At 34.8% G+C, this 26,520-nt stretch overlaps 1 protein-coding gene across 2 annotated transcripts in view; it reads left to right on the top strand.

The window, feature by feature from the left end:
* Positions 1-20,770, top strand: part of LOC141448330 (lachesin-like) — an 84,855-nt gene extending 64,085 nt beyond the window's left edge. The window contains exons 5-9 of one of the 2 annotated variants that reach the window (XM_074116661.1): positions 5,126-5,254; positions 15,514-15,798; positions 15,884-15,946; positions 17,228-17,350; positions 19,465-20,770. In XM_074116661.1, the coding sequence (XP_073972762.1) occupies positions 5,126-5,254; positions 15,514-15,798; positions 15,884-15,946; positions 17,228-17,350; positions 19,465-19,550 (686 nt within the window). In that variant the 3' untranslated portion in view covers positions 19,551-20,770. The remainder of the gene's footprint in view (positions 1-5,125; positions 5,255-15,513; positions 15,799-15,883; positions 15,947-17,227; positions 17,351-19,464) is intronic. The other variant, XM_074116662.1, reaches the window with a different exon arrangement.
* Positions 20,771-26,520: the final 5,750 nt, after the last annotated feature.

The raw sequence follows: 26,520 nt of genomic DNA, 5'->3' as shown, positions 1-26,520 counted from the left end.
GTTGAGCCTTATTTTTATTTTTTGCCTTTACCAGTAACACTTATTTTCAGTTTTTAAAGCCTCTTAAGGTGTAATTGCTTTTACGAGTGGTTAATTATTCAGGTAATGATAGCTGAATATTAATTACCGTATTTTTTAGGTTTTTTTTTCTAGCTATCTCAGTTTCCGAGAAAAAGTCGTTATCCATATAGCTTGGGACACCCTGTATACGATATTCTAATACATTTTTGAAATAAAATATTTATTTTATAGAAGATCCTTTTAAATACTAATCTTTAAAACTTTATGAATATTTCAAAAAGGGAGTAAAGATAACGTAAAAAAACTCTCAATATACAGCGAGTAGAAAACCGTATTTTAGTATAGCTGGACATATTCCCGGGGGATGATCCTCTGTCAGGGGATGTTGATCCGGTCCGCAACGGAGGATTCTCTCTCTCTCACTCCCACACACACTGTGCCTACATCCGGTTTAAGAAACTCCAGTCACATGGGAAAGCAGTAAATTGAAGCAATGTTGGGGTTTTTCCTTTTTCTTTTTTTGCGAGAAAAGGTTTTTTTTTTATCTTAGGATGGTAACCATTCTCCAGATTGAACGATGACCATAGAAAAAGACGAGAGAGGAAATGCTAAGCCCCTAAACTTTATGAGGCATCTACAAAAAGGTTACTGCAAGTGTTAAGGCGATCAAAACTTTGGTATTACTTAAGGAATATTACTTCAGCCGGCCAGTAAAATGCTTTCACACATCTTCAGAGAGAGAGTGAGAGAGACTCCGTATGGTGTAATCGTAAAAATTGACTTTAATATTCTCTACCACACACCCCCCACAAAGATATATATATATATATACGACCAAAAACCACATAGACTTGAACAGAACGGTGCCCAGCGTTACGATTTATCTACTAAATCTATTGTTAGAACTTTGTTCAGTACCACAAAATAATGGTACACTTTTCCTGACTAAATATCGGTTGATTAGCTCTCTCTCCACTGAGATCTTGACTTCGCTACAGTTATTTCATAATAATATAAACTGTGTTCACAAATATAGGCGCCACGGTAGCCGAGCGATTAAGAGACTAGACCCGCAAAGCTAAGATGTATTGTTGGTTTAGTGGGTTCGATTACCGGTATAGGCCTTGGATTTTATTTAATTTTTAATAAAAGAAATTTACAGTAAATCATGTTAGGCGGTTATAGGCTGGACCCGCAAAGCTAAGATGTATTGTTGGTTTAGTGAGTTCGATTCCCCGGTCTCTAGGCCTTTGTTTTTATTTAATGTTTAATAAAAGAAATTTACAGTAAATTATGTTAGGCGGTTATAGGCTGGACCCGCAATGCTAAGATGTATTGTTGGTTTAGTGGGTTCGATTCCCGGTCTAGGCCTTGGATTTTATTTAATGTTTAATAAAAGAAATTTACAGTAAATTATGTTAGGAGGTTATAGGCTAGACCTGCAAAGCTAATATGTATTGTTGGTTAGTAGGTTCGATTCCCCGTGTCTAGGCCTTGGATTTTATTTAATTTTTAATAAAAGAAATTTATAGTAAAGTATGTTAGGAGGTTATAGGCTAGACCTGCAAAGCTAAGATGTATTGTTGGTTTAGTGGGTTCGATTCCCGGTCTAAGCCTTGGATTTTATTTAATGTTTAATAAAAGAAATTTATAGTAAAGTATGTTAGGCGGTTATAGGCTGAACCCGCTGGATTTTATTTAATGTGAGAAATTTATAGTGAAGTATGTTAGGCGTATAAGTATGTATGTTAAGTATTGTTGGATTAGTGGGTTCTACTCCTGGTCTCTAGGCCTTAGATTTTATTTAATGGTTAATATGAGGAATTTATAGTAAAGTATGCTCGCTAGTTTGCCTCCGTCCACGACACCTAATTTGGTAGTTGGACGTAAAGCCCTGCCTGAAAAAATAGGCATTAACTTTACTCTCTTTTCATTTTACAGGCCCCACTAACTAGATCAGGAGGCCAGATTTATTTTATTTTAATTAATTAATATTCAGCTATCATTTTCTGTATAATTAACCACTTGATCACTTTACCCAGAAGAAGAAGAAGAAGATTATAATGATAAAGGAGCCGGGAAAAGCCCGTAAAAGCAATTACACTTTAAGAAGCTTTAAAAACTGAAAATAAGTGTTACTGGTAAAGGCAAAAAAATAAAGCTCAACTTTAGTAAACTTTTTAAGGAACTTTTGACAGGATTTTTTTTTTGCTTTCCCTTTTCTATCCCTTGGAAAATTTCAAAGAGAAAATAAAATTAAAATTTACTCTTTGTACGGCTCCCCCCCCCAAAAAAAAAAGAAAAGCAGGAAATAAGGTGTTAAAACAGAATGGAGAGTAGGAAGTTAAAAAATAAAAATAAAAATAAATAATAATAAAAAAAACGGGGATCTTGGATGGTGTTAATTTATTTATATAGTTTACAGGAAATGGTTCCCATGGTTACCATAAAGATTATGTAATCTACACAAGGCTTTACTATATAATTTCCCAAAGATCTCTCCAGAGTCTCTCTTTAAGCTGCAGCTACCGCACTCTCCTTCATCTTCTTTACGAGTAAATTATTAACGTATCATTAACAAAGTTTCTCACTTTTTCCCCGCGTTTTTTTGTGTGTTTTTCTCAAAGAATTTTCTCTCTCAACCCTCTCACAGCAAATTAAACTTTACCCACTTTTCACTGAGCGTCTCTCTATCACTCTCTCTTTCTCTCTCTCTCTCTTTAGTGGCATCAGGATGTGCACCTTCCGGGGGGGGGGGTTACTTATAACAACCCCCTTTATGGTGACGTAGTTTTTTTTGGAACGGGAGCAGTAATGCTTGGATTATTTTAGGAAGGAAGAAGGTGATCGCTCCAAAACACTTTAAAGTTTTGTTTTTTTTTAATTGCGCTCTACCGCCAGCCACCATTCTCTTAGTCTTCTTTATAAACAGGAAGTAAGGTGAACAAATGCAGTTTTAAACCGGAAGTATATTATCTTACTCACACACACTGACACTCCAATATTTATACATTCACTACTGAGCCTGCAGAAATAGTATATGGAATTTACTAACCTAATACTATACAGCCAACTCTAGCAAGCCTAAGGAGTCACGCGACCCGTGCCAAATGAATGGTTGGTACAGAATGTGAGTGTCTCGAAAATGGAGCCTCCTTTAGAGTAATTAACCATGACTGACTTAACATTCACAGGCTTGGAAGTGCCGCTAACTTTCCTAGAAAGACTACATCTTACCCGGCTGTTCCAGTAGCTGGGAAGATGATGGGTGTAAAAAAAAAAAAGTGGATTTTGACATCTAGGCGTGGTTCTTTGAGTGTTTGAAGAGAGTCGAGAAGAGAAAGAGTATGAAATCTACACAAAAAGAAATGAAATGGAGGTTAAAGAGACTGGTGGAAGAGAGAGAATAGTAAAAAGAAAACTAGAGTTGGAATGGACTCCTGGAAAATGGTCATGAATTGTGAGGAAATAAACCCCCCCCCCCCCTCAAAATAGCAGTCGAGAAAGTCTAGCCCAAATATGGAAGGAGCAGATGACTGGGAGAGAATTCCAAAAGTGTGACTGACAAAGTAGCAACGAATTTCGGAAGGTATCCGAAGCAGAAGGGAAACGCAGGTGGAATGAAATCAAACAGGAATTGACATCTCTCCTATTTGTCGTCTCCTGGACTTTCTTAGATAACCAGAGTGTTCACCAGGCTATTAGATAAGGTTGCACTCTAGAACCCTTCAAAAAAATTTAATTTAGAGCAGCATTTCCCAACCTTTTGTTGGCTCACCGTACCACTTGGTAGTAGGTACATCATGCTAAATTCTACCACTTCGTAAAAATGATTGTATTTCGTGAAATTTGTTATTCCGAGTGTGTTATTTTACTATTATCATCTTTATTTGTATAGGGATACAATGTATCTCTTACAAAGCAGTTCAAGTTCATCTTCACTTTATAAACTTTGTAAAGTGTAAGATCTTAGCTTTAAAACGTTTTTTAAATTAAATTTAATGTTGCTTGGATAGAGCTTACTCATTACAATCAGTCTCTTTAAAGCAGATCTTTAAGTTCTGTCACATGATAATTCTCTCAAGTTTTCTTTATCATTTATTGATAATGATGCAGCTTTTCCTAAATTTTCTTTATAGAAGGGGCTTGAAATTCAATTATCATTTGTGTTTTCGAGTTTTGGAAAATACTTCATGAAAGACAATTTTAATCCTTGATAAATGTGCTATTATATTTCCTCGTATATCTTGAGACTGACTGTACATATTAACAACTTTACTGTATAATATTATTAATTAAAATAATTTTTATGAATTATAGGAAAAAACGTATCTATGCTATTTTTATGATTTAATTTTTTATGTCCGCCATTATTGGTTATTTTTCGCGTACCACCAACCAGCAACTCGCGTTGGGACTGGTTGGGAAACGCTGATTTAGAGTATCATCTACGCAATCACTTAGTACAGTAGTTGCGGTTTTTGGCACAAGGATATGTGATCCCGTACTGTCCATGTTCCTCTCTCTCTCTTCCTAGAACGATCTTAAGGGATGCCTAGCACCCTTAATTTGAGAGAATCATGCTCAGTACTGCTGGGAAGCATTGAAGATCGGAATGAGTTATCACTAACTTCTTGGGACTTTCGTAAAATCTTGACTGGCTTTCAATATTTAGAAGAAAATCTACTCTTTTTAGAATCTGCTCCCTTTTTTTTTTTTACAATTAGGGTACCATCTTTGTCAGAATATTAGAAGAAGACTTTAACGCAGACAGGTGATGAGCTGCGAATTGACTGAGGGGGTTCGTAAAAACCAAAAGAAGTTGCTTACATGAACTGTCCACGACAAACCCTTGGGTGTCCTATGGCCAGTCTTAGGAAAGTGTTGCCCTTTACCTTCAGATTCCTTCAGATAATTAAGGATGGCACCTCACGGAAAGGAAGTTAAAGAAATCGTGTTCTCTAAATTCTAAAAGTCACCGTGAAAAAGGAAATAGAAACAGTTCCTGATTTTTTCCCCCCAAAATTAGATTCAGTTCTAGAGTTACCAGTCCACTAATGTCAGTTTCTTTTTCTTTTGTTTTTATTTCTTTAAATTTTTTCAGTCAGCATCCAAGAAGGTGAACAACTTAATCTGACGAGGATAACTAGGAACGAGATGGGCGCGTATCTGTGTATCGCCTCCAACAGTGTCCCGCCATCCGTCAGCAAGAGGATCATACTGGAGGTGGAATGTAAGTCAAAGCCAATTATATATTTGTATTCCGTTGCCTTTTTCTTAGATTGCAACTCAAACATGAATTCCATCGAAGTTTGCCAATGGATTCGGACTTATTTTTTATAATTCACCTACTGTAATCGTGAGAAATAATTTAATATTAGCCAACTGCGTTAATGCCTTGGACTTCCAAGCGGAGATTCTGTTTTCGAGAACAGCCTGCTTTAAAAATTTTCTCTACGGCTAAAGCCTCTTTCAGTTCACTGCCTGTTGATGGACAGTGTTGTCTTCTGTAATGGAGGAAGACACTCTCTGAAGAATGTGAGCGTAAAAAGAACTGATGACGTCCGATGTAGATACGTCATAAATTAAAATGAAAAAGTTCGCTTAATATTTAATTTCTATGTAAGCATAATCAGGACCATGTAAACTGATATTAGCTTCCGGCATAGGAGGGCGCCCCTACACGGTTAAAATAATCACCACAACATGAAAAAATTCATTTACTTTAAAATTAAAAGAAAGAAGACTTTGATATTCACAGACTCCAGGAAGAAAGCCAGAGATACACGCTTTCCCCGGAAATGACGTACGAATTTCCTTACAGGACTTAGCCATTTTCATCTCAAATTGAAATATGATTAAAGTAAGCCTTATTTTTCCGAAAATGTCCCCCAAAAATAACGGAAAGAGGCTAATCAAGCTTGCTTGGCGCGAAAAGCAACAGCCTTTAGGTTATAATTATACATATGTATATTTAAAACAATGCAATGTTATATTTTGTAGTGAAATATTTTGGGTAGGCTAACGGAAGCTACGTCACAGCTCATTATTTTTGATACTGGGGATAACAGGAAGTTGATAAAAAAAAAATACGTGACCTTAAAACTCTGAATGTAATAATGGCTTGTCAAATGTTAAACTAACGTTTTTAATTATAAATTTTAAATTGTAATAATATTTTCATATATATTTATGGGCGAGTAATTTATAAATATAAGTCTGTTATACAAACAACAGTAGCTATATTCAGGGGATGCTGGTACATGATAATAATAGTATCGTAATACACATTAATATAGTGACGTTTCAAAGCAAGTAATTATTCTCCATGTTTTTGTGAGTGTGTGTGTATGCGCGAATGATAGGTGGGGGCGGGGGAGAGCTACCATGGTGCAACTAATGTACACATGTTTATAATGTAATTATTGTCGTTAGAAATTTGATTACTATTTGCAGCTTCAATTGAGTTGTCATATTCAAGATTATTGTTTCATTATTACAGTCACAAACATTTTGGTTTTAACATTTTGGATTACAATAATAAATAATGGATGTAGAATTTTATGGAAAAACTATATTCCTATAATTAAAAATGGTAAAGAGAATATGCTGAAATATGAAATAATAGCACTGGACGTATCCTAGCACGCACAATTTCACAATATGGACACAATTTCTGCCAGAAACTAGAATTGTGTAAAGAAGAATCAAATTGTTTTTAACCAAATCAAGAAAAAGTTTCGTTTTGTGTTTTAACCAAGTAAAAAATCTGGTTGAACAATCAGATGACTTTTTTTTTTACGTACCACAGTTTACGTAATTAAGTTTTCTTTATTATAACTTAGAATTGCTACTAAAAAGTAGCTGATGTCTAAATTACACAAGTCCGCATTAAAAGTACCATTTTTGAAAAAATAAAATAAAATGACAAAAACTACGTAAATATTATCAATAAATGCACTTCCGGGTAAGACATTTTTCTACAAAATTTGGGATTTTACGTAATTAATCCTTAATCCTTACTGTATAGAAGATTTGTCTTAGTATTTCATTGAAGAAGGATTTATTTAGAGGAAATTACACCCCTCCACCCCAAAAAAGGGCCCTTAATTGAATTTTCTCGGGAAAAATGTTCGTAATAAAAGTTGTAGAACTGATAGCAAGAAAATTTGTGGAAGCTAAAAAAAAAAAAGGAAATATGGAAAAACGATTTCGTAAAGAGATATATCCGGTTGGCTGAGTTTTTCCAAAAGCCGTCTCCAATAGGAGCAGCTAAATACTGCTTCTGAACTCCAGATTTCGGCTTCAACGAAGCATCCTGCATACTTGTCTTTATAACCCTCTCAGTCATTATTAACAAGAAAAATTACCTACGCCCAGTTTTATGCATCCAAACTTAATCCTTCCTCGTTCACACCTATTTTTACACCTAATTAATAATTAGCTAATCAAGAAAAAAAAATCCTTGATTCCACGACCAACAATCCCAAGCGGCTCATTCGCAGGCTTCTATTCCGTAATCTTTAGCTGCTGGCTGGCTACCATCTTCTTTCAAGCACCAGCAATATGGAAGTTTTAAAGAAGGTCCTTGATTGGGAGCCCTCTTGCCGCCATGTTTTTTATGACATGAATATTCTACGAATGACATCACCACGCACTCATAATACTTTTTGGTCTAATTGTGAACGTCTAAAGTTGTATAGACCCACTTATTACCCCATCTGGTTTTAATTTCCTCGATTAATATTTTTTTTTTAGACAATATACAATCAATTCAAATGGGAAAGAGATGATCTGCATATTGACATTAAATCTATTGTCATCAATGTGTCAGAAACATTGTACTGAGACTGATTGACATCAAATATTTTCTAGGCCCGGGGTCAAACAATCTATGTTACATTTCCAGGACACTATATCTGGAAAACTCAGACGTTTTCCGATCGATAAAAAAAAAGAAAATGCAACAAAACAAAAAAGAAATAAATTCTTAGGGTTTATAAATCGGAAAATTGGTGCAAGCAAGGCTTAGAGAAGGAACCAATTAGTTTATCTCCTACGAACACCTTTAAAAGAAGGCATTCCTTACCCAATAGAAAAGTCTATTTTAGGTGGCCTAGTACGACACATCATTACAAGTTGATCGCTATAGTTTAGTTATTTGATTTTAATCTTTCTTATTTTTTCTTTTTTTCTGCGATTATTTGTGCTACAAATAATTGGTAAAATAGTTGGCGATATAAGTAACAACGATAGAAGTGAATGGTGGATACAAACGAATGGAGAAGTTACCGCAGTGGTAACACTCCAAAACATTAGACTATTAGTCACTCTCTTCACTAGAGAGGAGATCACGAGGCCACTGACTCTTAAGACATCTTGTCCAGGTTATTAGGAAGAGTTCTAGAAGAAAGAATTTGAGCTAGAGGATTTATATGAGATTGCAGGTTAAAATGAAATTTTCTCTATCGTGTTTTCAGCGACTTGTAAGGTGATAAAAGGAACGTTAAGGTCAGTTGTATAGTCCAGGTTGGGAGACATAAAATGGTGCGTTTAGAATAGTTCGAAGTATTTTAGATTGAAGAGATTGAATCCTTTGGAGATTGGAGCGTTTGGTTGTACCTAAACAGCTCTATTCCATACGCCCAAATAGGTTTTAAAACAGTAGTATAAATTAGTCAAATTTTAATCTCAGTTATTGTAAACTGTCTCTCATTTTTAAGTAGCTTAAGTAGTTCCGGCAATGTAGATTGTGCATAGAAAGCAGCAACTACCAGGATAGCAGTAGAACTTGAGGAACTTGATAAAATTCCAAAACGTTTCCACCAAAACTAAGAACAGGATTTGGCCACAAAGCAAAGCAAGTCTAATAAAGATTACCCAAATGACGCGTCACGCACATACACTTGGCTTAAGCCAATAAAATTCACCACCCCTAAACATTGCCTGTAAAAAAATGAGCCTGTTTTTGTAGGCACTTACTACCAGGCTATCAGGATAGGTTATTTGTACATACTGGTTTTTCCATGTTTAATTCATTTATCTTATTTTCATTGAAGAGTTTTCGTTTCCCTCTTTTTCCCTAAAGCTCGTGCTTAATAAAAGCAGGTTATATTAGGTTAGGAAGAATAATGACGCTATTGATTCCCAATTTAAGACGCAGCAGATTTTTTACAGGAAATACGAGCTGTGAGCTACTCTGTGTATACAGGGTGACCAAAGTTATATGCTCCACCCACTTTTTTTTTTAAACGGCGGGAAATTTCGAAAAAATAAAAAACACGTATTTAATCATTTTTAGTCTAGTTTATTTTCAGTGATTGACCCACTTTTTTAAACCCATGTATCTCAAGATACAGCATCCAACTTTTATTTTTCAAATGGAACGTTATATTTTTTTTTTTGCATATTTTTATAGTATTTGAGCTCCTAAAATAAACAAAAAAAATTTTTTGAGATCGGGTAGGTTTTTCAAAAGTTATGGTAATTTCAAATATGAAAAATAAATTTCACTTTATTGTCAAAATTACGTTATTTTTTTTAAAGAATCTGTTCAAACTGGGCACAATCAACGGATAGGCAAGCCAAAACTCTGGGACACGCTTTGCTTGTAGCAGCACTTATGGTGGCGAAGTCATGATCCGGGCAGGCTAGAGTTATTCGACGTTCAGGTTGTTTTTTCTACAAACGTTTGGTGTGGAGTTTTAGGAAATCACCTAATCGGCCCATACTTCTACAGAGAGAACTTAGCTGGTGCAAGGTATCTAACTTTTTTTAAGAGACATTTTGTTACTTCTGCTTGAAGATGTTCCGCTACAACGTCGGCTAGATATGTATTTTCAACAAGTTGGTTGCCCGGCACATAATGCGAGAGTTGTTCGAGGTTACCTGGGCAGAAATTTCCATGAAAAGTGCTTAGGGACTCATTGTCCCATTAAATGGCCACCTCGATCTCCGGACTTAACCCAAATGGACTATTTTTTGTGGGGATACCTAAAAAATAAAGTGTACAGTATCCTTAATCCCGTGGCTTTAGTCGATGGTCTGAAACATCGAATAACTCTAGTCTGCCTAGATCTTGACTTCGCCACCATAAGTGCTGCTACAAGCAAAGCGTGGGAGTCCAGAGTTTTGGCTTGCCTATCCGTTGATTGTGCCCAGTTTGAACAGATCCTTTAAAAAAATAACGTAATTTTGACAATAAAGTGAAATTTATTTTTCATATTTTAAATTACCATAACTTTTGAAAAACCTAACCGATTTCAAAAAATTTTTTTTTGTTTACTTTAGGAGCTCAAATACTATAAAAATATGTAAAAAAAAATATAACGTTCCACTTGAAAAACAAAAGTTGGATGCTGTATCTCGAGATACAGGGGTTTAAAAAAGTGGTTCAATCACTGAAAATAAACTAGACCAAAAATGATTAAATACGTGTTTTTTATTTTTTCGAAATTTCCCGCCGTTAAAAAAAAAAGTGGGTGGAGCATATAACTTTGGTCACCCTGTATATGGAGGGAATCGTGACCTATCTACTATCACCTATTCTAATTTTGGGTTGTTTTGATCCAGAAAGTGTTATCTTTGTTTACATTTGTCTCGATCCATGGTGACTTGACTCGATCCTTGGTGACTTGACTCGATCCTTGGTGACTTGAGTTTGAATTTCAGATATTACATAGAGAGTTTATGGTTTGTTTGTCTCGAGAAAGATGTGGCTCACTGTTGCTATGGCCACATAAGATTGAAAATTATTTATTTATTTTTTAATGAAATTTACACCTGCACCTACAGGGTAAGTGTAAGTGTGTGTACTACAATAAGTAAATGTGATGATTGTATATAAATAAATAGCGTGGCAGACGTGAATGACGGTCATCCAGTAATGGCCGTCATTAGTCACCCAGTTGGTCACGGGGCCAACGGTGCCTCAGCCGTCTTCGAGGATTTGAGGGTAGTGTAGTTGAAGACAAGTTTGCAGCTAAAGAGGTTGGAATGAAATGAGAGTTTTTAATGAAAATTTTTATATCGGATTTTGGCTAGTTCGGAGATGAGTGGAATTTGGAGATCTGTATGGATTGTGTGGTTGCTAACATAGAATGGAGCGGAGCATTTTGGATTGGAGTGTTGGCAGTCTATCGATGTTGGATTTTTTAGCTATACGTAAGTCCATATTGGTGTGAGAAGAGCTGTATACAGTCGTCGTTTTTATTATTATAACAAATTATTATAACAGAAAATTATTATAACAAAAAAAATAGCATTTATTGTTTGTAATTATTTGTTGTGTAATTTTCTTTCCATAGAATTATTTCTCGTTAATCAATATTGCTCCTGTCTTTATATATTTAATTAGAATGAAAATCCGAAGAGAATTAGGGATGTATAAGGGAAAGAGAAAATATAAAGGAGACAGTGTAATTTTACCCCATGTTAGATTTAACAGGATGAAAAGTGAATAAAAAAAAAAAAACTTGAATACGATTCAGAAATGGGACAATAAACCGGGAAATACAGGCAAGGGAGAAAAAAAAAGAAAAATCAGGATAAAAATGGGGGGGGGGGGAGCACGATCATGTCAGACCACAAAAAAAAAAAAATTGAAAGGAAATGAGACGGTTATGAAACCTTTTTAGTTTATTTTCCGCCACGCCCCCATCCGCCACCAATGTCGAGCCCAAAAAGGGTTTGTGGTTATTCTAGCAAACTAACGCCTGTCACTTGCAGATGATCCAGGGGAATATTCTGCCTTTAAACCTTGTTGTTGTGTAGTTTAAATTCAAACTTCGTCCACTTATTTACTGGCTGATATTCCACTTGGTGATTTAATGGTCGCTAGCTAGTAGGAAATATTCGGGACAGTGGGATTGGTTGGAATCATTCATGGAATTCATATACAATCTATAAATCACAATCAATCAATAAAATTTTTTGTATCAGCGTAACCAAAATGGCACGACTTGAACATAAAGAGCAATTTGAATTTTTTTCTTTATTTCACGCCTTGCTTATAATTTTTTTTTTTTCTTAGCGTTATTTTCATTATTTACAAATTTAAGGCGCAACAAACATCTAAGGTTATTGGCGCCCAGAGCTTTTTTTTTTCAGGGCACTGACGGCCTTCAGACCAATCTTTAAGGCAACATTGTTCATCACTGGACGGTGAGCTGTAAGTTAGAGAAAATCTAAACGCCAAACAGTTGGATTCGAACCTGTGATCTCCGCGTGGGAATCCAGTAGGGGAGAGGGGGCACAGAGTTTACATTTTCTGTTCACAGAGTGCACCAGAATCGTATTATTGTATTATTATCGTATTATTAATAAAAACCTTTTTATTTTGTTTTCTACAACTTTCAAGTCTTCTGTAACAGATCTATATCAATAAACAATTGATATTTTACATACATATCTATATTTTTTTAATTAAAAATGTTATGTCAAATGTTAATATCTGCCCCACTGTTGGGGTTACCTTTGAACACAATATAAAATAGAAAGAAAAGATATTGTCTTGTCAGTCCATGAACAAACAGAAGACACACCAACCCTGAAATGTAAAAGTATTACTTTCTAAATTAGCCCTGAAGATGTCCTAGTCCCTAGGTCGAAAGCTCGGCAGAATAAATTGTAGCACGACTGAAATGGCAATTATTTTTTCATCCTATTGAAACTATAAATCAGTCACCAAAAAGAATGAACAACAAATGATATTACTTTGTTCTGAATCTACCTTCTATCAGTTATTTCTCTCACTACTACATTACTTTCTCTTTTAAACTACTGAAATCTAGTTCAAAAAAATCAAGAATGACTCAGTTCGGGGGATGTTGTAAACGAAGTGATGGGTTTAGGGAAGTTTGAACAAAATATTCGGTTTGTTGCGCTTCTTAATTGCGTAGGTTTGGACCACTTTCCCCCTTCTCTGCGATTAAACCAAAAAAAAAAGTCACAAACTTGCAGGTCGGTAGGGCGGCACATTTTAAATGAGGATGTTGAAATGTGCCCCCTCTTCTTCCATTAAAGAAAATATAATATCCAACACTTTTTGCAAGCAAATAGACTTTTGTAAATACTAGATTTAAAAATAAGAATTCCAAATGTTAAATATGGACTAACAATACTTACACCTTGTCCAATACAAATCTTCACAATACACTTCCAAAGCTGCAACAAAAAATTTTACTTCCACCTTACAAAATATAACATTCCTCAATCCTGGACTTTACCAAACAATGAAAACGAAGGGAAACTCTGTTAATTATAAAACAGGTCTACCACAACATATGGAGAAAATTACCAATCATAAATGTATTAAATATTTGGCCGAAAATTAAAACTGTTCAAAGGTGCCCCCTCACCCCTATACGCTAACCTCTTAGCTCATTCTTTTACTTATTTATAGTTCCCTTGAGTCCGACTATTCTTTTGGTTCTAACTTATTGCTTTGTTTTTGAAAAGTGCATATTGTTTACATCTTTATTCATATTAAACAAAGGAAAAACAACACTACTACAGCAATAGAAATAAATAGCTATGGGTTAAACCTACCACCAAAATGTATTTACAACTTTTATGAAAGTAGGTTGGCAGCCCTAGTGTTGGTTGTATTACGTATACATGGTATGAAACTTGAATAAACTTATTAAAGCTACAAAACAAGTAGCGCGGTAGTATTGTTTTGTTTGTGTTGTACCGGTGTTGTTGGTTTTAACCAAAACAACAACAACGACGTCGACGTCGACGACAGCAGTAAGCTGTGGAAAGAGAGATAGAAGGAAAAAGCGGACGAACGTTTTCCCTCTTCTGTTTTCCTTCCAAATTCCCCTTTTTGCCCGGTTCTTTGTTTTCCTTTAGCTTTGCCCCCCCCACATTCGCCAAGGTCTGGTATAACGGCAGAGAGATAGGAAACCACAAGAAGACAGCCAGCCAGTGTACTATGTGGGTTGAGATGAGGGGTCAATCTTTTATGAGCTTTTACACATGTCGCACCAATATACACTCATTTTATAACCTCCCTAAACCTTGGGCACTAAGAATTGTTTAGCCAGAGACAGAGAGAAAGGCAAGCATTGTAGTAGCTTGCGTAGACGCACACAGAAAACAAGTGTACAGCTTTATTTATTTAAAAAAAAAAAAAAAAACTACTACCACAGAGAGAAACAGCTGGAGAAAATGAACAATGCCTGTGTGAACACTCATCAGACTTTCTCTTACGTAAGCAATACAGGAAGTTGACCGCATTTAGGGTCCTTTTTTGAGACAATCTCGAAATTGTTGAAAAATAAATTCAGTGATGGCTTCCGTTCAGCTGATATTCCACAAATTTAGAAAATAAGTCTCACATTTGATTATTATTAATATTATATTTATGTGGTAAAACCGAAAAATATACAGAATTGGCACTTTAGAGGTAAGCTTAAACAGCTGTTTCTCCCAAAAGTGCCTCAATTGAACTTTTTTGGAAAAACGATCCTAATAAATGTTGTAAAACTACATTTACACAATTAGTGTAGCTTAAAGAAAATTAAGGCTTTCCAATCCTCTGGAAATGTGAAAATAAATAATGTCTAGTTTTCCAGGCGAGCTTTATGTCCAATTACCAAATTAGGTGTCTCAGATGGAGAGACGACTAGTAAACATATTTCTACAATTAAATAATCTTATTAACCATTAAATAAAATCCAAGGCCTAAGACCGGGAATTGAACCCACTAAACCAACAATACATCTTAGCAATGCGGGTCTAGCCTATAGCCGCTCGCTCATGGCGCATTGAAAAGGTTCTTGAACCTATAAAGTGTCCTCATAAAAAGGCTTAGGACCACTTCTAACCTGCTTGTACACTCTTAAGGTGGAATCATGACTTCAGATGCAAGTTGTTAGCGGGCCCCTAGGAGACCTTAAACAGGACGTGTTTCTGGTTACGGACTTGCCAATAAGCCAGCACCCCGATAAACCCCGGTACCAATTGGCCTGGTCCTCGCTCGTGTCTCACCCTGTGGCAGCGCTGGTGATTCGGCTTGCCTCCGTAGCTGGTGAACTAAGGCGTGAGCTACAGTACTTGCATTTTCACCGGATATATGAGTCTTTGATCATGAAGAGAAACACGAAGAGAAACTGTGAGGGATCACAGCATCCAAAAAAAAAAACGAAAAATGACAGAAATCCCAAACTTCGTACTCAGTTTTAGTTCTACTGTTGCTTCCGGTACTATGGGTTAATAACCGTTAACAGGAAGTGCGGTTTTAATACAATGGTGCCACGATTTGTCCACCCAGTATGTGGTTCTGGGTTCGATTCCCGGTCTAATTCTTGGATTTTGTATTAATGGCTAATAGTAAACAAGGTTTGCTAGACGTCTTCGTCCCCGATATATAATTTGGTAGATGAATATCAAGCCTCCTAGAAAAAAGTAGGAATTACTTTACTTCCTTTTACTTAATAATAATTATCAATTACTGTGTATTAATTATCCCATTTTCTCCCCTCACAGTTTCACCAATGATCTGGATACCGAACCAATTGGTGGGTGCTCCAATTGGTACTGATGTCACCATTGAGTGTAACACCGAAGCATATCCAAAAGCGATCAGCTATTGGGTATACGATGGCACAATGTTGTTGCCAACGAAAAAATATCTGACCAAATCACAAGATAACTCTTATAGAACGCACATGAAACTGACTGTACGTAATTTAACGTCTAGAGATTTTGGCAGCTATCGATGTATATCGAAGAATTCTTTAGGCGAAACTGAAGGATCGATACGACTTTATGGTGAGTTTATTTTTATTTTTTGTTCTTAGATTTTAAATTTATTTTAATAATTTTGATTTGGTCAACTATTTTTCTAAATTAACAGAAATACCTTTACCAACCCAAGTTCCTCGCACGACGGAAATGGAAAGCCGTGCCGGAAAGGAAGGTATGCTTTTGATGTTAATCCTAGTATTAAAAAAAAAAGAAGTTTTTAAACTACTTTTAATCAGGGGAACATAAATTTTAAACTTAATTTTTTTTAAAGACTCAATTTTGTCTCTGAACCCGTGAAAATAGGGCGCCCCTAACGGCCACTTTCGGCATCTAGAAAAGCTTGGATTTCCAAGATTAAAGCCAAAGATTCGCTCAACACCGTGAAAAGCTGGAAAAGTTTTGAAAGATTTTTCGTTCTAGCCATATCCACTCAACGGAAGCCTAGGCAACAAGCCACACATGCAAAAACAAAACCCATTAACGTTAAAACACTTTTAAGTTCATGTTTTCTAAGCCTTAAATCTAGGACGGAAGACCTTCTCTTCTGTCCACTAAGCTCCTGGTTAAGGAGGTCTGACGAAAACATTTTTTTTCGAAGAATCCTGATGCACTTGTGTACCTTCAAAAAAAATCAGCTCAATTAGGAGCTCAGACTTTATAAAACTCGAATTTAAAAACCGGATTAGAATGGATTTAAGTACATAAAACATTTATTTGAATGCCTTCTGTTAACTAAGCTCCTGGTTAAGGAGGTCTGACGAAAACATTTTTTTTCGAAGAATCCTGATGCACTTGTGTATCTTAAAAAAAATCAGCTCAATTAGGAGCTCAGACTTTATAAAACTCGAATTTAAAAACCGGATTAGAATGGATTTAAGTACATAAAACATTTATTTGAATGCGGTAAGTTCGTGTGGCTTTGTTAAACGTCTTGAACGCTTAAAAGTAAATTTTCTATTTCCTTGGGCATTTTGATTTTTATTTCCGGCTTTACCGGAGTTATGGTACAAATCGGGAAATGAAGAAGGGTTAGTTTTAACACACTTTTATTGCCGGATTTAATTAGTGACGTTAATTTTCCAAATTCGCTGACATCCTCTGCGAAAACAGAAACGTAGATCTAGGAACTATTCCAACTTATCATTTTGTGTCCGCAAAATTCTTTGAACGGAAGAACCTTCGCTCCAGTTCGTAAAAGCAATTGTTCTCTACTTTCAGATTTCTTTAGTTGAATACCATTAAAAAAAAAAAAAAAGGAAAAACAATATCGACCAATCAAATCAAAGTATTCAAACTAAGTGGGGGGAGATTAAGACTCTTTGACCTTTGAACTACACTTAACCTTAATTCTAAATTTATTATTTGCAAAACTCCAATCACCACGTCAAAAATTAACACAAAAACCGTAAAAGGAAAAAAAAAACAAAAACAAAATATCCGACGGGTGTTTCAGTCAAGAAGTCGACAACAATAGTAATTAGAAGATCGACGACAAAACGTCCAACAATTCAAACGACAACGGTTCGTCCGACGAGGACCACTCAAGTCAATACTTACATGACCACATATTCCTCAGGTATTGAGAGCTGACAAACCAAAAAAAAGCAAAAAAAAAAAGTTGTTTTTCTATTAAAAAGAAAAGCCAAAAATTGAAGATTTTTCACAATTTTTTTTCTCTCTCTCTCTCTTTAAATACATCTTTCTCCCCTCCGATTTACAAAGAAAATAAATTTTTGGTGCAAAAAGTCGTGCAAATCATCAAATATATGAACAGATAGATTATGTATGCATATTGCACAAAATGTGCAAATCATTTATTCCATGAAAACTAGAATTTATAAAAAAGCCCCCTCGCAAAAACTGGTGTTTTTTAGTCTTGAACATTTTATATCACAAGTGAGATTATAGAACGTTAAACATGCGATGAAAATTGTGTAACAATTTTAAACTAATTTCAGCCCCTGATTTGAATAACTTGATTTTGATAAAAATCTCCCCAGAATTTGAATAACACAATATCATTTTTCATAATAACACTATAAATAACAAAAGAACACTAGAATAACATTTAATAAATACTCATAAGCTCTATTAGTTCACTTTGATTTAGAACTTAAAGCTTATTATTAAAGGTAGGCTAGACCCGCAAAGCTAATATGTATTGTTGGTTTAGTGGGTTCGATTCCCCTCGTCTCTAGGTCTTAGATTTTATTTAATGGTTTATATGAGAAATTTTCAGTAAAGTATGTTAGGCGGTTAAGATACTAGACCCGCAATACTAAGATGTATTGTTGGTTTAGTGGGTTCGATTCCCCCGGTCTAGGCCTTGGATTTTATTTAATGGTTTATATGAGGAATTTTCAGTAAAGTATGTTAGGCGGTTATAGGCTAGACCCGCAATACTAAGATGTATTGTTGGTTTAGTGGGTTCGATTACCGGTCAGTAGGCCTTGGATTTTATTTAATGTTTAATATGAGCAATTTATAGTAAAGTATGTTAGGCGGTTACAGGCTAGACCCGCAATACTAAGATGTATTGTTGGTTTAGTGGGTTCGATTCCCCTGGTCTAGGCCTTGGATTTTATTTAATGTTTAATATGAGCAATTTATAGTAAAGTATGTTAGGCGGTTATAGACTAGACCCGCAATGCTAAGATGTATTGTTGGTTTAGTGGGTTCGATTACCGGTCAGTAGGCCTTGGATTTTATTTAATGGTTAATAAAAGAAATTTACAGTAAAGTATGTTAGGCGGTTATAGACTAGACCCGCAATGCTAAGATGTATTGTTGGTTTAGTGGGTTCGATTATCGGTCAGTAGGCCTTGGATTTTATTTAATGGTTAATAAAAGAAATTTACAGTAAAGTATGTTAGGCGGTTATAGACTAGACCCGCAAAGCTAAGATGTATTGTTGGTTTAGTGGGTTCGATTCTCCTAGTCTAGAGGTCTTGGATTTTATTTAATGGTTTATATGAGGAATTTACAGTAAAGTATGTTAGGCGGTTAAGATACTAGACCCGCAATGCTAAGATGTATTGTTGGTTTAGTGGGTTCGATTACCGGTCAATAGGCCTTGGATTTTATTTAATGGTTAATAAAAGAAATTTACAGTAAAATTGTTTGCTAGCCGCCTCCGTCCACGACACCTAATTGGTAGTTGGACGTTAAGCCCTGTCTGAATAAATAGGCTATTATTTTACTTTACTTAAAGGTAGGCTTTACAATAATGCCCTCGTCCCATAAACTCATATACCATGTAAATCGGCGGGTTAAGATGTATTAATTTCTGTTTTTCTCTTTTCACCGCATAGACATTTCTAAAAGAATCTTCGGCACTGATACAGTTAGTTTTTTGTCTTTTTTTAATTGATCAAAACTATCAGATTTACGCACTATCTGGAATGTATTGTCTTTTTGATAATCACACTGTCTTGCATATTTTTTTTTTATTTTTATGCAACTAACTGCGTTTCTCACGTTTTAGTCTATAAATGCAATTTTCATTTCTAGCACAAAATATAATATTCTTTTTTTATTATTATTATTAAATGTAGTGCACAGATGTAATGCGCACGCACAATTGATCTATAATAATCATATTCTTTTGTATTTAAATGAATAAAGAATCAGCTGTTTTTTTGTTTTTACAATTTGTTTTTTTTTAAATTAAAGCATATGATTTGATTGCAGGCAGGACAGTAGAAGCCAGCTGGGGTGGGCCTTGCATTCTAGCTATGGCCATTTTATTGGTACATTCTACGTCATATCCGGGCTAATGTGTAGCTTATCTATTAGACAATTTATTTATTTATTATTAATATTTATTTTGTAAATTAAAAAAAAAAATATTATAAAAAATAAAAGATCGCGTCTATTTCAAAATAATAAAAAAAAGCCATGAAAACCCTAAAAGCTCTGCTTTCTTGAACGATATATCGCGATTATTCTGGAATTGTTACCGGAAATGAAAACAGGTTGGAGGCAAGAAAAAACATATATGTATAAGAGCCACTCAAGATAGGAAACAAATTTAACTAAATGAACACTACGGAAGATAAAAAAAAAAAAGCCCGAAAAATCGAATCTACGATAATCTTTTTCCCCTAGAATCCTTGTTTTGTATGCCTAAATATTTCTGTATTTTTTTTTTTTTAAATTGTATACAATTTTCCTCTCCTTGGAAGCTACATTAGTCCTGGCTGGACTTTCCTATCAAGTTCCAGGATATTTTTTCTAAAAAAAAAGAACCTATTTAGCCTTAACTCAGAAATTTCTCCCTTGTAAGACTTCACGTAAAGAGGGTAAAGAGCACTGCTTTTCTTTTAGCGGTGGGGAGAAATAGCGAATTAAGGACATCATTTTCATCCTTGATATTTTTAAGCAAGCTTATATTTATTTAGGCCATGAAAAGTCATAGATCAATTCATCAAGCATTACCCACAAGATAGCGGCCAGGCCTAGCTAGCCTAGATAATAGCCTAGCAAAGATAAAACGGGTCACATACAGATGGAACAGGATACAGAAAAAGGCGGGCCCAACCCCATTTTGTCGTTTGTTTTTTTTTTGTATAAAGATTTTTGTACTTTATTTATTCATTTTTCTGTTGAAAGAACAAGATTAAATACATTTTTTAACTTTAAAAGCTTAAAAATTAAAATAAAATCAAAAAGAGAATACATAAATAAATAAATAAAAAAAATATTTTTGAAAATTAAAAAAAATAAATATATTTCCTTTCCCCCCTCTCTTAACAAAAATCTAATTTAAATTTTAGAATAATGTAAAATAAAAAAAAATTCAAAAATTTAATGTTCCATGCATTGTAAATATTCTGCATTAAAAGAAGCGTCATCTATTTAGGGGATAAATGTATGTTTTAAGAGCACTTTAAATAATATATAATATAAAATTGTTTATTATAAAATTTGCAAAAATACAAAAAAATAAATAATGTGTATTATGACTTTAAGAGCAAAAAAAAAATATTAAAATAAATTCCTACTTTATTTCTGGTTTTATTTTTTAAATTATTAATTAGAACAGATGTCTTTTATGTAAAAGAGTTGTAACATTTTAATTTCGGGTGGGTGAAGTTACTGATTTTCTTAAAAAAAATTAATTACAGTAAAAATTACTTGTGAAGACACATAACAGTAACCAAAAGATATATTTAAGAATATGTTAGAGATATATGTTTACTTCCTTGTTACTCCCTTAAAAAGGAAGAATCGCGGTCCTGTCAAATTTCAAGAAAAAATTTGAATTTCCACCGTATTTACCCTGGATTATAAGAGAATGACTAGCAGAAGAAAGCTCCCATAGTAGTCTTAACTAACTTCCGCCCTCGTGACCCATCTTCGGGAATAACAGTATAATAAAAGGGAAGGGATTAGCTTTGCGGTTAGCGTATTGAAGGTCCTGGAGGTTCGAATCCAGTTGCTGACCCTTAGATTTTTTTTTCTCTTCCTAGGAGCTTCTTACAGCTCACACTGTCCGGTGATGGACAGTGTTGTCTGTAACGAGAGAACACTGTCCGGAGGCCGGCAGTGCACTGAAAAAAAAAAACTCCGGGCGCCAATAACCTTAGATGTTGACGCGCCTTAAATCATTAAAAAAAAAGAAAAAGTATAATAATAATTAGACAGGGGGCGTTATCTGACTAAGCATAAGATTTCCTATATATAAAACCCTCTTCTAAAACTCGGATATGTAATGGTGTTTCAGGAGATGTTGGTTGTAGATGTTGATGGGTAAATAACACCTTGTATTGGTATAAGATATTATATATGTATTTGACTGACTGCCAAGGACTGTATACTTTACACTACAAGAACAGAACAGACTGACTGACGTGGCTAAAACGATGTGTACAATTAAAGTGCAAGACTTTGAACAGAATCTCAGAATCTCCTTTTTGACTTTCCTCTCGTTCTTATATACATTCGCCGAGCCTCCCTTCTCTGTGTGCCGAGGGGGCTGTCTCTTTCTCTCTGACTAGAGTGGGTGAGTGGTGGGGTTTCACTACCCCTACGCTAGAGTGGTTGAGTGGTGGGGTTTCACTACTCTTACAGATATTATCACAAAAGAGAAGAATTTGGTCGCTTCTTTGTAAACCCTGTGTGGAAACTCAAGGTAAATTTTTATTGGTCTATTGTGTTACATTGTTTGGAAGCCGCCGGAAATGTAGATTGTACGGTAGCGGAAACGTGCGAACCCAAGGGTCTACGCGTGGGAATCCCAGTACACGCTAATCCCTTCCCTTTTTTATTGTTTATGCTATTTTTAGAGATTTAAATTTAGAAAACCAAAACCAAAATAGATGACTAACTACAGTAAAAATAAATATCTAATAATAAATTGTTTATCTACAGGTAAATCATTCATGAATAGAACTATTCTTAGTTTTCTTGCAACTCCAAAAAAAGCTTTACCACAAAACTAAGTGGGTGTTGGGTTGGCAAATAGTTCAACAAGTTGTAGGTCAAGGTTGGCCCACGATTTTGAAGGCATTTCCCTTATTTTGTATTGCGACAGGAAAAACCGGAAGATATAAAAATATCTCACACAGCTTTTTTTTATTGACTCTGCAACTTCTCAAGCTTCTAGCAAATATCCCAATGATGGTGTTGGCAGATTAGAGGGATGTAATGCTGTACATCTCCACGCTCCCCCCCAAGTCTGCTTTTTCCGGAAAAATTTGTTCGAAAAAGTTGTGATTTCCTCACAAATTTGGAAATTTAGCTCCACATTTAATTGGCAACAATATTATACAGGTGGGCAAGACTGTACAGCTTATGGAAATAGTCTAATCACTCCCACTCTCTTAGAACTGTCCTTCGCGGGATTCGAACTGGGGATCTCCCACTTACAAAGCCACGCTCATAATCACTAGACCAACACCCGCTCCCTCTACTTACACAATCAAGCCTAACGAACATCGTTAGAGTTGTTCTCCAAAAAAAAAAAAGCTTAAACTACTGACTCTCTGTCCGGCTTCTTCGCGAAATACCAAACTAGAACTTCCTGTGACTTTCTGTTTTCCGGTTACAGTGGACACACACACAAACCGACATTTAAAAACCACTTATTCGAACTCCAGGTACCTCAAAATAGATATTTCCAGTGAAATAGGGAGAAATTAAAAAAACAAAAAAAATAGCATTAGCGCTACTAATCGAACTACCAAATCAATCCGTGCTCTTTTCAAAATACACTGCTTTAAATATCTATGCCATAAATAGATATGGGTATATCTGTATAATGTTCACAGAGGAGTCGGGGGGAAGAAGCTTTATATAAAGAAAATATACGATGCTTTATTCATGAGCGAATTCTTAGCGTGAGTTTGGAAAAGCTCAGTGAGCGGATGATCAGCTTTAACTCGGATTTATTTATGAATTTATTTATATTTGGGTCTACATTATTACAGCATGTAAAATCTAACGTAGACTCACTCGATACTACTTTTCTAAACCTGCTTTTGTTGTTATAAGTGAAAATTTATTTTTAGGTCTTACGCAACTATGGATTATTAGCAACATATAATAATTAGGAGTCGAGGTTCTACGATAGCCGAGTGGTTAAGATACTAGACCCGCAATGCTAAGATGTATTGTTGGTTTAGTGGGTTTGATTCCCTTGACTCTAGGCTTTGGATTTTATTTAATGGTTAATATGAGAAATTTACAGTAAAGTATGTTAGGCGGTTAAGATGCTAGACCCGCAAAGCTAAGATGTATTGTTGGTTTAGTGGGTTCGATTCCCGGTCTCTATGCTTTGGATTTTATTTAATGGTTAATACGAGAAATTTACAGTAAAGTATGTTAGGCGGTTATAGGCTAGACCCGCAAAGCTAAGATGTATTGTTGGTTTAGTGAGTTCGATTTCCGGTCTCTAGGCCTTGGATTTTTGTTTAATGGTTAATATGAGAATTTAATAGTAAAGTATGTTTGCTAGTCGCCTCCGTTCACGACACCTTATTCGATATTGGAACGTAAAGCCCGGATGACAATATAGCCCCATTACAGTCTGTTAGGAAGTGTATTAAAGTGTTCTCTTTTCCCTATATGAGGGGCTATCAAATTTTACGTGCAAAGTGTAATCCGGGTCGATATTGACCTCGGATGTAGTTAAGAGATTAATACAGACGAAAATAAACTAAAGAAAATTTTCTAAGCTTGCTAAGTTAACATTCTTTTCAAATTCAGAGCACATATTTCCGGTGGAAACTCAATTTGATCCAATCGCAATACGACCTGGTTATCTAAAAAGTAACAGGAAGTGAACGGTGAAGAGAAGTAGAAGAGTGAAGGAGCTCTAAACTGGAGAGTTAGATAATTCTCTTACAGATTATTGTAAAACCAAAATTTTGTATTAATTGTGCCAAACATTTATGCCAAAAAATAAAAATAAAAACAGAAATGTTTTACTAATTGTCCCCCCTTTTTTTTTTTTTTTTTTAAAAAAAATAAATTCTACGGTAGCTTTATTTAAAAAATAAATTAATTATTATTAAGCATTATACTATTAATTATTGTGATGGACAAAGAAAAATTTGGAAAAACTAAATATTATATTAAAAATATGTTAAATTTGTTTAATATATTATATTAAAATGAAAAGAAAAAGAAAACAAAAATGTTAAATGTTTTTTGAAATAAATAATATTTTTCTAAAAAAAAGAAAAGTTTTATAATTCCAATTCCTAAAAAACAAAAAACTTAAAATTTCAGAAAGAGTATTAGGATCACAGACAAATTTTGGAATGTTTCCAAATAATGTGTGCGTGTGCATTCGACAATGGAAGTTCACCTTTCTGTTTCTGAAATCGGTGACAGTTATCAGGATTTCAGAAGAAAAAGAATTGGTATCAGGAGTTCAGAAATTTTTTTAAAATTCAAATTAAAATATTCACTGCCACCTTTTTTTTTTTTTATAATTTATTGGGATGAACTCCTGTTTTTCTATTTTCTGAAGAATAAATTCTTCATCAGGGTACCTACGTGTTTCTACCCTTAGACCAGCAACTGGGAAACTCAACTCAGTGACGTATATTAAAAAGAAGATTAGCAGTTAAGTATAAGCATTATACAAAAATAAAGTATGTATTCTATTTTTATTTGTTTGAATTTTTAAGGGGGGCTAAAGGCTAAAGCAAGTATACGCTTCCTATAAAGACAGGAGATACAGGTGAAAAGGAAGTGCCTTGGGCAACTCAGGAAGTGAATGAAAATTCCGGAAGTGCCACTTTTACTACATGCAATCACATTTAACGAGAATAAAATGTATAAATAAAATTTAGGATTAATGGAAACTGAAGTGAAAATTATTAGCCAATTTCTTGAATAGGTTTTTCACATTTCAGTTTTTAGTGATTTTCTGGGGAAAAAAAACATTTAAGAAAAACTCTAAAACTACTCTTTTTTTCGTGAAAATGGGATCTTTGAAGTGGAAGGAATTAAGGCATCCCTCTAACGCGCCAATTTCTAAGTACATTGTACGGTTTTACACGTATTACTTTAATGGAAATTAAATACATTGTTAAAACTAGGAGTTTTTAGAATGTTCGATGAATATTCTTCTTACAACGGTGAGAATTGATTTTTTTTTTTGTTTTAAAGATTTAATTAAAAAAAAATTAATTAAAAGCTAAATCTACATATATATATATATATATACAGGAAGTAATCTACTAATCTACAGCAGAAGCTGTTTTGTTGTTGTTAGATTTCTAATTGATAGTTCCAGCTTGGGTACAACAACCGCACTCCAGTAATCTAACTTTGCACCAAGATACCCAAACTCTTCTATAGTTGTTACATCAGTTTGGTCAATCTTGGGTTTCGCTCATCTGTCCAGAGTGTTCCTTCCACCACCCACAACCAAACACACACAGGGAGAGAGAGACAGCAACCTCCTAAAACCTCCTAGCATCTTCTCGCAGCTTCCACAACCCCAAGTTCTATTTAGTGGCAGGAAAGAGCTTAAACACAAGCCAGTTGGAAATACTTTGTGGGATGGTAGAACAGGAGGAAGCAGTCCAGTGACTTGACTTCCTGAATCGGATAGACTTTCTTCCGCTTGCTCTTCTTCATCACTTCGCCTAATTCGTCTTCTCTTATCTAACTTTTTTTTTCTTTTTTTTTGGTATAATGGAAAAGTTTAGAAATCTCTGTCAGACCACAATTTGAAATTAAGAAAAAAATTTAGGTACTTACGTAAGTTAATGCAAGAATTTTAAGCAAGCAAAGAAAAACCACACGATATTTTCTTGATGCTAATTCTCAAAGTTTCAATTTACACATATATAATTAGGAGTCGAGGTGCTACCGATAGCCGAGCGGTTAAGATACTATACCCGCAATGCTAAGATGTATTGTTGGTTTAGTGGGTTCGATTCCCGGGGTCTAGGTTTTGGATTTTATTTAATGTTTAATATGAGAAATTTACAGTAAAGTATGTTTGGCGGTTATAGGCTAGACCCGCAAAGCTAAGATGCATTGTTGGTTTAGTAGGTTCAATTCCCGGTGTCCTTGGATTTTATTTAATGGTTAATAATAGAAAGTTACAGTAACAATAATTGGTTGACCACAATGAGTGCAATATTTGTACAAAAGTAAAAATAAATGACTGGAAGCCGTTTTCAAAGATAAATTCAAAAAATGAAAAAGATCCATCCAGTTAAGTGTCACTTCCGGTAATGGAATTTTTGCTCGCCATGAGACAGGAAATCATAATGAAAGGTT

Source organism: Rhodnius prolixus, unplaced genomic scaffold, assembly GCF_049639745.1.
Source record: "Rhodnius prolixus isolate KJV_2025 unplaced genomic scaffold, Rpr scaffold_19, whole genome shotgun sequence".
Classification (NCBI taxonomy): domain Eukaryota; kingdom Metazoa; phylum Arthropoda; class Insecta; order Hemiptera; family Reduviidae; genus Rhodnius; species Rhodnius prolixus.
The sequence above is the reverse complement of the archived record's forward strand: the minus strand, read 5'-3'. Positions and strand labels throughout refer to the sequence as shown.